Source organism: Gallus gallus, chromosome 13 (genome assembly GCF_016699485.2).
Source record: "Gallus gallus isolate bGalGal1 chromosome 13, bGalGal1.mat.broiler.GRCg7b, whole genome shotgun sequence".
Classification (NCBI taxonomy): Eukaryota; Metazoa; Chordata; class Aves; order Galliformes; family Phasianidae; genus Gallus; species Gallus gallus.
In genome coordinates, this window is record NC_052544.1 from 4,730,136 (window position 1) to 4,745,912 (window position 15,777).

The following is a 15,777-nucleotide window of genomic DNA, read 5'->3' on the forward strand; positions in this document are numbered from 1 at the left end:
TCTTTGCCAGAATTTATTTTTCACGTCAGGATGCTCACAATCTTATGGATACAAAATTGACCTAGGTTATCAACTAATGGAACTGCCCACATACAACAGGCATTCTAATAAAGACAGTGTGACATGAGCTTACCACGGATTTTGTTCTCCACCTTCAGAGACAGCATTACAAGGGCAGATTGTTTCACCAGCCTAGCCAAATATGCTGTCACTGCTGTTAATGGTTTCCTTCAATGCTTATGAAAGCCAGTTCACTGAGCCTATCATAAGTATCCAACAAAGAATCTGTAGAACAGTTATTAAAGGTACTCAAACACTAGACTTTGATAATATTCTTCAAAGAATTCATCACAAAGGTGAATATCTTGCAAAACTTTCCCCACTACTCCAACTTCCTCAGACAGCATACTTGGGTTTTGTCATAACTTCTCTATGTTCTCAGAAGGCAGCTCTTCACGAGCACCTGTTGCTAAACAGAAGATACACTTCAAGACTTACACATGTGCATCTAACCTATAGTATAACATAACACTCTATGGAGTACTTTCATCCTCTGTTTTCTTGATAAGCAGTATTTTTCCATTTTGTCCATTTGAACATATTACCATGGAACACACCTTTCATGCTATGATTGCTGTTTGTTCCTTCAGCAGACAAATAAATAATAATTACCATCGTCATCAGATATTAGCTACACACTTGATTCAGAAAAGAGAATTAGTTATATGGTCTATAGTGTATGCCAACAAACCAGAACAGAAAGAGATTTGTATGGGATGCACAAAAGCAGCTGTCTCTTCCTCCTCTAAAAACTTCTGATTTCAATTACCTTATTGGTACTTAAAGACAATGACAGAATACCCAAAGAAGCATGCAGAGAAGTCTGCTGTGCATATTCAGTTGTAGAATTAGGGCCTAAATGTATGAAATTTGGACCTTACAGACTGTCTAGTTAAAATTTCATTATCTATTACAAATATTTAACTTCCAGAGATATCTGAAAACTGATACTGAGTTCATGCAATGGTGTCCTAAGAAAACAACTTGAAAACATCTATACCAATAAGGAAATAAAGCCAAACATTGTCTCTCTATTCCAAAGTTATAGAAGAACAGCTTCAAACCAGTATAACTTTAATATTTCTTTAATCTTATTGCCTGATGTAATGTGAATGTGAAATCATTTACCCCTAAGCATGTAAGTTCAAATACTACTTAAAGATTAAGAATTAACCATGTAGTGAACCACAGCCCTATGTCTGCTAGCACTACTAAGTTCTTGCTTGCAAAATGCACTGCCTGGAGAAGAGTAAAAATGACAGCTGAGTTTTACTAGCAGAATACAGCTACGAGATGACACAGTGGAGTCTAAAAATGGAAGATGAAATTGAAAAAAAAATCATTCTAATAATCAAAAAAATTAATAACTGACATTTACTAAGATGTGTATTATTATACTGGATTATTTAAACCTATATCCCTCAAAATGAAATGCAGTTTAATTACCCTATAATGCCACAGACGGTAGTCATCACCTATGAGGAAGAAGAACCATACTGTTACTTTGGACTAATGAGAAGAAGGTGACAATGACTATGTTCAAAAGTTAACCCCATTATGAGAATTTAGAAACAGTTAAATTACATATGCTTTTCTATCAGAGATCACAGAAGAATGGAATTCATTGCATGCATCTATTGCACGCATCAGATTTTTTTTTAGCATAGTACACATTCCCCACTAACAAAAATAAGCAGTCATCTATAATAACCTGCATTTACTACTCTAAGCAAGGCAAGGCAAAGAACTGCATTTCAGAAGGAACAGTCTCAGGAACCTCAATGTAACAGTGAATGAAAGATAAGAGATGACTCTTCAAACAGATCTTGGAAAATGTCTGCATGCCTAATATGATCCAGTTCTTCCGGGAAGAAAAAAAAAGAAAAAAAAAGAAAAAAGACTCAACAGGAATTGAAGGAACTCACAGGCTAGACTCAATTGCTCAGCTTACACACGAAAGGACTACTCCAGTGATACAAATTCAGGTTCAGATTGAGAAAAAAAAAGTGCAAATACTAAAGTAGATGTTTGTATAGTGAGAACTAGGAAGCTAAAGAAGCAGGAATTTCTACATGGCAATTTGATTGTCATGTAAAATAATGCTCAGAAGCCTGACTTGGTCAAGGAACCAAATTTAGAACAATTAACTTAGTTAAATAAGAGCAGACTAAGGAATTCAGGTAAGTATGAATATTCAGTGTATGAATTTGGAGAGGATATTTTTCTGTATTGAACTGTCAAGGAAAAGAAAAAGTGGCAGAAGCATTCTAAAATATGATAGTTTTATCTTTCTAATGAAAAAAATTCAAAATACGTAATAGAAGTTTGAAATTTAGTCTTCAAAATATCTCAAATACAAACTTCTAATTTTTATAGTGAAACTAAATCATGGAGCAATGATCACATCAGGAAGGTCTGAAGCTACAGCAGTGTCTGTACCCCAATGATCTACTCCAATAAAATGACCATGGAACTACTCTAATCCTTTATCCTATCTTATTCCTACCTCATCTTTTCACTCTGGAGAGCTAAACTCTTTAAAAGTCACACTGAACATGTCAAGCTGTGTATGCCCAGTTAAACCAGTTACACAGCAAGTGCTCTTGCTTGGCAAGGACTTCATATAAAATTCCAAAGGAAAGTAGCAGCTTCTTAATTCACATGAAGCAGCTCAACTGCTTATTCTTTTTAACTTGGAGGTAATTTTGTCTGTATCAATCTTCACGTGTATTTACTATATATATTCTTGTATAAGAATATAATTAAGCTTAAGACATTCCTATCCTTTCTCATTGCTTAACATTTTGTTCTGACACAACTTGATTTCAACTACCACCACACATTTAGAAGAACACAAATCAAACAGCATTGCAGTCTTTTTCTAATAATTAACCTCTGCAGAGCTTTTCATATTTCTCTCACTTTACTACTTAACTAGATGCAGAAACTACTCCGACAGCTACACATGCCTTAACTGACATACTGTTTCCTGATGCTGCCGACTTGACCAACTCTGAGTCACCTTAAAAGGAATGCCAATAATATGCATCACAGAACTGATTTAGAAAATGAAGAAATCAATACAATAAATGCTAGTCCTATCCATCTTCCTTAGATTCATCGGTATCCAGAAGAAACACACTTTCCTCATTTCATTTCTGCTTCTGTTGGCAGAATTTGAATACTTTATTCAAAGCCTTTATTATACGTAGAAGCATTGTGCACTCCTAACAGTTCTGATCTTAATTTCCTGTTTTAGTCTTCATATTCTCCTGTATTCAGGAGACTATTGATACCAACCATAAATTTAGCTTACAGAAATGCAGGTGTATTCAAATACAGAGCTCATAGTCTAAAATCAAAACAACAACAACAACAAAAAAATCACTTTTAATAAGACAAAGTTCAGAGACCCACTTATAAATGAAGCTACTTGCGAGTTTCATCTGTAAACGAAGGATCCAAACCTTACTGCTAAGACTAGAAGACAATGAGAAATCTGACTGCAAGTGCTGTTCTGTTGTTAATTTTGACAGGGTACCTTTTAAAGGGAATGAGTCCTGACAGCAGCTAAAAGAAGAGATGTCTTTTATTATTCTTAATATATCAGTTCTAGTGATTAAAAGAGGCATTTGGTAAATTAGAACATGTGGTTTAGTGTCACAGTGTCTGTACAGTGTATTAAGCCACTGGATGTTGCACAAGCTGTCTTTATAACAGATGCATCAATATATTATATGTTATATACCTATATTATGTTTCCCCAAAATAATTGATAATATTCTTAGAACATGACACAGAAACTCAAATTTCAAGATCAAACGGCAGGGACATAATTTCCAATTAATCTTGAGAACTGTCAAATATCACTTGAGTGGAAAGAGGGCAAAACTGTACTGATGCATTCCGTCCTAAAAACGAATATGTTACAGTGCTCAAAATAGGCTGAAGATTTTGCAAGCCAGACAGACAACAGCTGGAGACTTCTGGAATCTAGAGAAAGAGGCCACCTGAATTCTTTTAGAGGCAGAGCCTTTAGTCTTTCAACACACACTCAATTTTCCACTGCCAAATGCTATTTAACAATCAAAAAAAAAAAAAAAAAAATCATGCTTTATTTAAAAAAAGATTATGTCAATTCATTTCCTTAAGCCCTTTGGGACCTCCTGACATTAACACCACATTCAATGATTTCATTAATCAGGACCAGGTATTTCAAGCCATGTGGGATCTGAGGGAATGCATTTTCATCTTCAGATTTTAACTGAGAAAACAAAGCTTTTATTCCTTTTTTTTTTTTTTTTATTTAAATAAATCTGAGTACGTGCACCACAGAAAACCCTGAAGCACATTCAGTCTATTGAACCTTTCCTCATAAAAGCTAAACAATTATACTGGAATAAATATTAACACCTAATGATCCTGCTTAAGGAAATCAATTTTGAAGACTCATGAAAACATATTACCAGATGTCTGCAAATCTTACACTGTCATGAGAAATAATGTGAATTTGGTTAAAAAAAGTCAACTCACTTGTACCAGTAAGGTTGTGGTTGTCACGTAACGTCCTGCAGAAGTCTCAGCTTTTCCCCACAGCTTATTATCCAAAACAAATTTAATTCTTCAGATCCAGATCTTATCAGCTATCTGCTTATCTGCTATATTTTTATCAAATTCTTGGCCTTTCTCTGACAACTTCTGAATGTAGTTATGCACTGTCACTGTAAAACCTTTAATATGAGGAAGAGTTGACAAGAGACACTTTAAAATAATTTACTGTCATCGTTTCCTTGTTCTTTATCTGTATTAAAAATATAAGGTAATCAATTCTGCTTTTCTTCTTATTATTGCACTTGACAATATATAATTTTTGCCCCAGATGCAGATCCATGCTGGAAAATGAACATTTGTTCATTTTATAATCCAAACTAAATAAAGTGATCATAAAAGCATTTCCACAAAGAAAGCAGTGCTTAGGATGTAAATGTTTTCTCCACTTTCACCCAAATATTGGATACAAGTGAACACAAATTAGGGATTTACGTCATTAAAAACAAACAAAAAAAACAAAAAAACCCAAACCACATCAAAAACAACAACATTAACAACCAAAGAAAAGAGTTTTTTGTCTTAATGCTTCAATCAAGTTTCACAGCATACATATGGATATGAATAAGTAAGGGATTATTCATCCTAACTTCTTGCACAGCAGCTTGAGAAAGGTTTCAGATTAACATAAATGATAATGCACACACATAAGGGTGTCTCTGAAAGACATTTGATAACTTGTAATATTCACAGAGATCAGGTCAAGTCAAATGGTATTTAATATAAGTAGTTATGTAAATCTGTTTTTGACTACTTAAGGACATGAGATGACTTCAAATCCTCACTAATGTATACAGTGTACATTCAGTGCAACTCATACGAATTCCCATTTGAATTACCGTGCAGTCTGCAAAGACAAAAAAATACTAAATCAAGTCAGACTGCTTTATTTCCTTTGATCAGAACAGTTAACATTAATCATATATGGCTTCACTTTTCTACACGTTCGCTACAAATATAATAAGTAGAATGAAGTTTGAATAAAAGTACTGAAATAACGACAGGTACAGATGTTTACTCTTAAACATGTTTCTATCACAATTTCCAAAGCAAGCAATCAAGAGAAAGTACTTCAAACGTTTATTTGTACTCAGTAAGTGTTTCAGGTCTTCCAACAAAAACAAAAGGAAGAATTTCTTTTAAAATCTTTGTGTTTTTTCCAGGGTGTGATTTTCTGTTTCCACTGCTCATAGTTTTACTTACAAAACTTTCAAACCTCTCCGTGGAAGTCATCAGAAGAGAATGATTTGAAGTCATTAAGCAGACCTGGGTGGCAGGATGGAAGACACTGGATTTCTTTTTCCTTGAGGTTTTCAAATTTGCTGACAGTTAAGAAATTGGATTCATGACACCGTGGAGTCCATCCCGTTTTTCCATGTATTAAAGAGTAAAATAGCCTCAGGATTTTTTCTAGGCTTTCCAAGCCATGGCTTTAATTTCAATTTCAGAATCTTTAAAACTAAATATCCACCCATCCATATGGAGACCCAGACATTTAGTCTTTTAGATTTATTAAACTGTATTTATGTTGATAATAGAATTGGGAGATACAATTTGGCACAGAAAACACAGGTTTAGCAGCCTAATTGCTTGGGTTTTGTAGAGCAGATCACGCTAACACTAAATGAGCATTTCCACAAGTCAGTCACTTCTGACTGAGAAGGAAAAGTTGGGACATGCTGAGGTGATTTGGGAAGAGACTGCTCTTCAGGGTCACAGGGCAGGAATTGTCTCACCAACAGGACAACACAAGTGCTCCAAGGGAAAAAAAAGAATGCCACAGCACAGACAGTAATGAATTATGCCTGTGTGTGCATAACCCGAGGACTCCAGACGATCACACCTTGTCTTACAGCTCCATGGGGATGGGGAGGACAGGCCTTCGCAGGATAAAGAGCTGCAGCTACAGTGAGGTAGTGAAGTAAACAAAATTCTGCTTGTACATGAATTCCTTATAGTACAGTATTCATCTGGGCCTTGAGATAAAACTCATTATTTTGTTCTGCACTTGCAGCGACCGCGCTGCACACTTTACTCCCTTAAATATTCTCACATGTAAACAAACTTGGCACCGATCACCCACATCTGAACCTGGTCTGACTTCCCAGCCCTCAGTTCATGGCCCTTAGAGGACTAAGAAACCCACTGCGGAAGAATGTTTGCTTTGATAAAACAAGCACTAAGTGAAAAGCTTTCACTGATAACCAGGTATTTTGAAATAAAAACTGTATATTGAATATTTTAGATCCAATATTAAGATTAAAGGATAAACGACTCATCGGAGCTACATATTCTGTCCATTCTTTTCAGTAGTTTAATATTTCCTTCAATTTCTTGAAAGTTTCGTTACTGTTGTCCCTGAACTTATGTCCACATTTAATCACCAAAAATGCACCTCCACCACACAGCAGATGTATCATTAACTATTTCTGAAAAAAAGTGAAATAAAATCACCCAGCATGAGAATACTATGGAATAAGTCAACACTAGCAGATGGTGTTTATTTTGTCACTGCTTGTGTTAAAAATTACCACCTATTTCATCAGTTTTGTTAAGGCGGAAGCCTCATGTAAAAAGTGAAAATGCTATTTTTTATAAGCTGTCACAGAACTCCTTAAAATATAACCACTTGTTTTCATGGTTTCCAGTTTTCTAGGACATAGTGCAACACACAGGAGATGGGTTTGTATAAATTTGACGTGATGGAGTGTTTTGCTAGTAGCTCAGTCTTTCAGCACACAATCTGTTTTGTTTCCCAAGCAAATTTTGCGAATTGTTTTAGTTCAAATACTGGTCTTTTCAAGACATACTCTGTAATAAGAGTTAAGTCTGCCCCTAGGAGGGGCACCTGGTAGAACTATCAGCTTGGTTTGCCCTAGGACCCAAGTTACAAAAGTTTTGGGTTTTATTATTTCAAATTGCCCCCTAAGAATTTCTTACATTATTATTATTATATCACACACTTCTGGTTTAGATGATCTAGAGAATTATCTCTTAACAAAACAGCATGTTGCATGAAAAGCAATTCTACAGTCTTGACTTGGCTACTTAAAGAAATCCTCGTTAAAATCCCATGCTGAAAAGAGGCTTCCTTCATCTCTCTTTCAAAGAATTTCATTTGAAATGGAAAAATAAAAGAACTTCCCAAAATACAAACTTATGAAACCTTCATTAAGACAAATTCACATTGGAAACAATGGAAACTAATTCATCACTATGATTATTTAAATGGAATTACTGATCCTAGAGTTTAAGTACAATTTTAAACAAAGTAAAAGAACCTATTTGTACCTGAACGATAGCGGACATCGATACACCATTTGCACTGACGCTATTACATGCCAAGCCACACAGAAATTAGAGACATAAATCAGAACTCTATACGACCAGTTGCATTTTGTTTCAAAACATCACAAAACACAGCAAGGTAAGATCCAATCCCTTTTCATCCCTCAGAAAAGGCATAATCTCTGTCACAACAGTGCAACTGATCACGTGCCAAATCCAGTTTAAGAACTTACTTGTGCACCATGCATTACCATAGGTTTCTGTGATACTTGTAGGCCTGATGCAACAATACAACAAAGAGATAGCCTACTAAATATAGTCATTCAAATCTTTTGGTATTGGCAGGATTATACTTGTAGCAGAGTCTGAAGTCTCTGAATTAAGTCCAGAGTTCCATGTTCACAGTTTACTCAGGATCATTATGTGAAAACAAACAGCAAAGATGCTCAAATCACATTACAATGGCTGAAAAGTGAATCAAAAGATGGGAAACAAAAGAAAAAAGACAGCCAGGACAACCTCTGTTCCTGCACTATGATAGTTTCTTATAATTAGCTAATCATAAACGCAAGCCTTTCCCTCTATCTACTAGGTCTCCCACTGCACTTAATGTTCATATTGGCTTGCCCAAGCTATAAAAGGAACAGATCCTTTTATCTTCATTATTCAATGAGAAACACAAAATCTATCCTATTCAAATCATACTCTAAGCAGTGCATTATGATGTCCCTGGCTTTTATGTATTGCTCAACATCATCTTATCTGAATGCTTTAAATGAATTAATGATTTTGACAATATTGTTAACTCTCACACCACTATTTACTAAAAAAGTCTGCCAAACCTAAAACCTAGAGTCTTTTTGTTTCTTTTTGGAATTCTGGATGCTATGAGATAGGTTAGATTTTTTTTTTCTTCCTGTGTAATTCACAGAATCATAGATTGTTTTGGGTGGGTTGGAAGGGACCTGAAAACTTGTCTAGTTCCAATGCTCTCTGCCATTGGCAGAGACATCTCCCACTAGACAAGGTTGCCCAAGGCCCCATCCATCCTGGCCTTGAATACTTCTATGGATGGGTATTATTTATTTATAAACAGTCATTCCTCTCCCAGCAGAGGAGTCAGAAAAAGTGAGACTTTGGTTTACTCTGCATACTAAGAAGGGACAACTTTTGTACAGGAAGTTTTTATTCTTTTTCCTTCCAAAGACTCAACATGGAGCTGACAACAATCATTCTGTCCTTCTGCCTGTGTTTCCGAAGCTCTGTTTCAATACCCATATTCAGCAATTAAGCTTTGTTTCCATTACTTGCTTAAAAAACCTCTTGTTTTGTCCCACATCAGTGGCACCCTACTCCTTAGCAAAGACATGTCAAATTTTGTTACAACACAGACCAAGCAATTCCTCAACTAAATGAGCAGAATGGATAAGTGGATACCTTTAAAAGAAAAAAATCCAAGGGCTCTACTTATGGTGATGCAGAGACTCCTATTTATACAACATGCACACTGAAAGCTTTGCAACTCTATTTGGATGCCTTCTCAGCCAGCTGAGGTTTTAAACCAAGGTAAGTGCCATTTGTCTCTTCTTGGTAGCATCTAGATTGATGTAAAATATCCTGTGGCACTTTTTAGAAGACCAGAGTTAAAGCTTGGCTTCTGTCAGTTTCCCTGAATTACTAACATAATACAGTTGGCTGACATCAATGCCAGTCAGAACACCTGTATCCATAAGCACAGCACAAATTTTCTTGACAGACAATGAAATACTTTACTTCCCAAGTTAGGTATATCCAAGTAATTTTATATATATTATATATATGTGCCTATATAAAATAATTAAAACAAGTTCTATTTTTTTCTTTTGTTTTTCTTAGTTCAATTATTTTGTTAAATGCACCTTACCATCTAGCTTATGATTAGAACTAATACTACAGGCAAATATTTTTTTATTTCTATGTAATTGGTGATAATATCCTTGTGTTCTTTATTATTTCCAGAGCCCTGAACAATCACTACGCTAAAAAATTCAAGCAAAATAGAAAACAAACTTAGTTTAGTCTGGGAGGGTACCAGGCTCTCAAAGGAAAGAACAAAACCAAAGGGATAAAAATATTTGATTACAAGACCCAAGACTTCAAACAAGAAAAGACATTGTTCACACAGATACAATTTATAAGGCAAAATCTTTCTATGATCCTGGAAAATGCACTCATGTGTGACTGAGATCTAGCATAGCCTAAATATCATAACCCACTCATTTTAATTGTGCCAAAATCACTTCTGCAACAGCAGTGATCATGAACACTTCAGATATGTGAAGTTATTTATCTGAACATTTCCACTGTTTATATGATTTCCAACTTTATTACAAACCATACAGATGCCATCTGGGGCAAATTTTACTACTACATATCAGAAGTATGGAATTAAATCACCAAAAGCTCTGGTTCCCATTCTTCTAAGAAACATGGAAATACAACAAAGGCCTCATCTCCTGTTTGAAAACATACGAAGCATTCTTGGGTTGTATCAACTATGAAAGGGTTGCAGATGCTCAGCACTTCCCAGGCTCTGATGTAAGAAATTGTCTCAATATTTGTTTCAGTCACTGTTTGAGATTCAAAGCATAATTCCATTCATTACATTTCACCAACAATCAAATGACTATGTCATGGAAGAGTATCAGGAAAAAAGAAAAGGGAGTAGAGAGAAAAGTTTTTCATGTTTTGTTTAAGTAAGCAGAATATTATTCCTGTTTAGGGCCCAAACTCAGCAAAACATTTACTTAAGTGCTTAAATGAGATACCAAAATGGAAAGATATTTTTCATGCATGTACCAGGTCACAGCTGCAAAGGATGAAAAGTATGAAATAACAGGATATGTCTCTCACCTCATTAGGCAAGCAAATATAGGACAAAAACTGCAGTCTTGATGACAAAAGACCTCATAAAAACTAGTAGCATGCTGATACTATAAGCTAGTATAAGTGTACATATCCAGTGAATTAAAACTATGTTTTGAATTCAGGAGAAAGGTGTCACCAAATCATTATTTTTGCAGTAAAATACATCACAGATTTCAGACATATCTTTCTGTTTTTTCTTTTTCACCTTTTGGTGAGGAGGATATTGCCAGCAGTTTCACAAACATCCACCTCCTCCCAAGGAAGTTTTGCCCTCAGGGAAACAAGAAGGGGCAGGGTGGGACAAGGTAGCAGTACCTCAGAAAAAGTTATCAATGATTACATACAAAATAGAAAACAACAAAAAAACACTAACAAAACTCATTCTGTTTTACATAATCCCTAAAATACAAAACGTCAGTGCCACAACAAGCATGACTGCCTCCATCCGTAAATCCTGGATCAAAAATATTCAAAATGAACACAGCTAGTACTAAATCTCTCACTAAAGTCATGTTTAAGAATCTCTGAAGCAATGTCCACCACATGCAAGCTTTAAACACTGAGATAAAACATACATAATTGACCTTGCGAAAATACTACCAAATATAGGCAGGATATTGTTTTTAACTCATATATCCACATCCAGTAGCTCTTACACATCTTAGTTCAGTTTCTCTCCATGAGGAAGCTCAGTCCCATGAAGCAATGTTAGCACAGGGAAACTGCTCCTCCTTCCCCACCCACTGAAGATGTCCAAACACCAAAATGCCCCAAGTTAGTTCAGTCAGGTAATATGCAAAAAATGAATGAGAAATAAATAGAGAGAGACAACTCTTATTCAGCAGAATACAAACACCCAGGAAGAAAATAAAGAAAGAAATTCCACAATGCATAAAAATCAGAAAATAGAACAAGAGTAATCTGCAAACCCCACAAATTCTAAACTAGAATCTAAGTTCACAAGCAATACAGTTTAAGCAAGATAAAAACCTTACGTATTAGAGAGTTCTTTGTCTCAGCCAGCTGCTGCCAGCTTGTCTGTCTGTCTTTCAATTTCTCAGAAAGGTGTGTGTGAAAATCTAAATGAAATAAAACAAATACATTTTAGAGATGGCTCCCTCTATTCCATTCAGTTTTGGTATAATACCAAATAGAATGGTTCGCTTCCTCCCACCCAATATGTCTTTGAATAATTAGAAATAAATCACTCATTTTTATCAAGATAGAGATGGAGAATTTTAACTTTTTATTACTTACTCTTACAGAGACATACTTAGTAGTGGTACTACTGGTGAAAGGTTGCTTTTCAGGAGGTACATACACCCACTGTCAGTATCATTGACTATGAAAATGGGCAGTGCATAAAAAAGCTGTATAAATTATGTTAACATGAAGTCTGAGAGAACTTTGCCAACAAGTTGTACAGTATCTATTTCAGGTCATAGTATGTTATTTCAGATTTAGTATCTATTAATCCTACTAATCAATAATGCAACATTTTAAATTTCTCTAAAATGTAAGTTTCATTATCTAAAAGCAGACTCTTATGACACAGTTAGAAAACACTTTCAGTGCTGGAAATCACTTCTTACATGTTTTATTGCAGCATCATGTGGACTTTTGTATTGATTATCAACAAAACTGGGCTCATTCTGCTATATCTCAACAGATATGATCCAGTGAAAATGCAGTGTCGCAAGGACAGCAGTTGATTTTCTTCAGTGTACCATGAAACTTCCTGGCTTTAGGAAGCCAGATTTTAACACATTAAAGAAACAAACAAATAAACAAACAAAAAACCATTGCTTTAGCTTTAAGTTTTTTGCTTAAAAAAGACAAAGCAAAACAAATCATTTTGTTTTACAGCTTGTTTAAGTATAGCTGGATTTTGGAAACATGATGTAATTATAGAGGCCCCTTACATGTGAAAAGCACAACATTCACTGAAAAGTATTATTCAACGTCACAATAACAAACAAGAGTTTCCCGAGACAGCAAACTGACATCAAACCTATTTCTTATGCATTTACATGACTTCTCTTACACCACCAAGAAAGACAAGAATGGTAATAGTTAATTTAGTTCTCATTTATCTCTGCTTGTAAGGCCTCACTAGAAGATGATTCAACTTGATACATCTCAGGTCCAAATGTTTAAATATTTAATAAGATAATAATTTAATCTTGCATACAGAAATCACCAGAATCAACACTGAAAGTACGTTCTGTGTATGTCAGAGTAATTTATTATATGCAAAAAAAAAAAAAAAAAGTTGACAGCCAAACGTATTGCACGATTTAGAAAATAAAAAAAAAAGTGTAAGACACCGTATTTGCTATTTGTGGGGTGCACAAATGTTTCTGACCTAAACTGCCTGCAACAGTAATAATCTGAGAATGCTGGTGCTGAGTTTTACATCGCTGGCTTTCAGGGTAAATAGTAATGTTAAGAGACAAGTTACACTTCCACGAAGAATAAAAACCAGGTACCATTTACTAAACTGGCTAAATGTCTCCTTGCCCCTGATGAAATTAAAGTTTGATGCGGTGTGACTGTAAGCCATTTTCAGGTGTTTTGGCTCCTGTCTAATTATATCATCTTTACTTTCAATGGCACACTTTTGATTTAACAGTAAGGATACAAAACAGCAGATTTTCAGTAACTGTCCACTGAATAATACCATGAACAACATGCAAGTGAACCAGATACAGGAAATACGGAGTACAGAGACTATCGAAACAAAAACTGTGGCAACTATAAAAAAAATTAATCAAATTCATCATCTTGATTTTACCGTATCTTCCCCCCCCTCTCCTCCCCCCCAATGTAATACTAAATTGATTCTATGAGCACCACTCTTCTGTGGTACAAACAATTAAACAACTCTTGTAGGTTTTAGTTCTACAGTTTCTGTCATATTACTCCCCACAATATGTAAATATTACAATATTTGATGTATTGATATTTGTTTCAAGAATTTTAATTTGCTTCAAGAAGGAATAAAACCAAAATAATCCATCAACAGTTTGTTGACTGCCATATTATTACACTACCCTTCAGAAGCTTGTGTATGTTACTAAATCAGTTACTTTCTCTCTTTCCCTATCTGTAGCCACCTTTTGATATCTATTCCTTACAATTGCAAAGAGCACAGATGAGGATGACAACTTCCCACCAAGGCCGCTGAGCCATCCTTACTTTTCATGTGAAACATCTAAAACTCATGTCACAAAAGTAAGTTTTCAAGCTCTGTTTCTCCAATAATTCAAAAAAGAAAAGAAAGAAAGAAAAAAAAAAGTTTGCTTCCAGTGCCCAAAGGAAAGAATTACTTAAACGTTGAGTCACTTCTAAAATTGTGTCACCTGAAGAGAAATCTCCATGGGTATTACCTCGCTCTGACACTCGCAGGGAGTTAAACCTAATTGCATTTAGGGTTATCTCTAGCAGCTACACTCAGAATCCAACATCCTCAAGAGAACTATTGTTCTAACTAACCTATTTATTAGGCTATTATTCAGATTTAATACAGTCTTCTATTAAAAATAAAAATAAAAATCTCAAAGGGATAGTAATGGATTTTGCAGTCATCAGGCATAGATATGACCTACAATATCCAGTCTTGTCAAGTTAAAAAAAGAAATACTTTTGTAAGTAAGTCTTTAGATCATTCAGTTAATGTTATGCCCTATCATACACCACATTTCACAGCTGGAAGAAGTGAAATCCCTGTGAATTTACTATGCTTTCTTCTTACACATTCCCCTAAAATGCAAAACCCCCATGTCTAGAATTTCTTTTGCTCCTACACAAATAAATCTGCTTTCCATACATTATTTTCAAGATGAATGTATCACATCTCAGTCTAAATTCAAAATCAATGCTGATAAAGCTACTTTCAAATAACAGTAACAGTACTAGTGACACTTATTTAAAAATGAAAAAACAAATTTCTACCAAATTATTACCAAAATCCGTCTTCTGAAATATATACAATGCTCAGACACGCATCTTGTTTCCTGAACAGTATTCAGAAGATTCATTTTCTTCTCACATCGTCCTTGACAGAAACAGACCCTCTGCTTTCACCATTCCATTACTAATTAACACTCACTCCATTTCCCTCACATCACAACAGGCTTCCACTAGGCCAGGCACTTGGATAAGACCTACAGGACGTCTTCTTGCAGTTCCACAGAAACGCTGACAAGGAAAGGCTGCAACTGCTCTTCTTGCTTCCATTCCTTCCCTACCACAGTGTGGCACCACCCCTTCCCATACCACCCCTTCCACGGTGATACTGTGGAACCAGCAAGAAGAAAGTACCTCTGCACCCTGTGGAGCCAAAGGTCCCACCCAGCAGGGACCACCAGCCACTTTTTTCTTCCAGCAAAGAGGCCCAGCATCAAGTTGATGTTCTAGAAATAATAATGTCTTCCAGAAGAAAACAAAAAAGCTCTTATCAATACAGTAACTTCAGTATCATTCAGAATCTGACCCTCTCATTATGTAGTTTTGTTCTCTCTTGCTAAGATCTACTGCTTGCTCTTAAATTGTTACGTTAATTAATTAATGAGCCTCAGCCACTTCTGGACTACTTTTATTTACTAATCTGTTCTCTTTCTACAGCAAGTTCTATAGTGAAAAAATCTAGTTAGAGTTTTCAAGTAATTTACTTGGCAAATTCTAATTTATCACAATTCACAAAAGGAAAAGTAGACAAACTCACCATTTTACTATATTATGTATTTGGGAAAAATCACTAAGGGAAAGAATTCAATCTCACATTTTAACAACTATCTCTTCAGCCTCTATAATAAGATTGCTTATTGCTCTGAGACTAATTTATTCTCTGTACCCTTTGACAAAGAACATAAGTACAACCTGTAGTGAGTCAGACCAAAGATCTTTTATCAT

The 15,777-nt window shown here is 35.2% G+C and overlaps 1 protein-coding gene across 21 annotated transcripts in view; it reads right to left on the reverse strand.

Annotated features, from left to right (window-relative positions):
* TENM2 (teneurin transmembrane protein 2) overlaps positions 1-15,777 on the reverse strand; it is a 608,636-nt gene that overhangs the window by 270,359 nt on the left and 322,500 nt on the right. For 14 of the 21 annotated variants that reach the window (XM_046900248.1, XM_025154775.3, XM_015293576.4 and 11 more), the window contains 1 exon segment: positions 11,859-11,942. The exons of the other annotated variants lie outside the window; for them this stretch is intronic. In XM_046900248.1, coding sequence (XP_046756204.1) covers positions 11,859-11,942 — 84 coding nt within the window. 21 annotated transcript variants of the gene reach the window in all.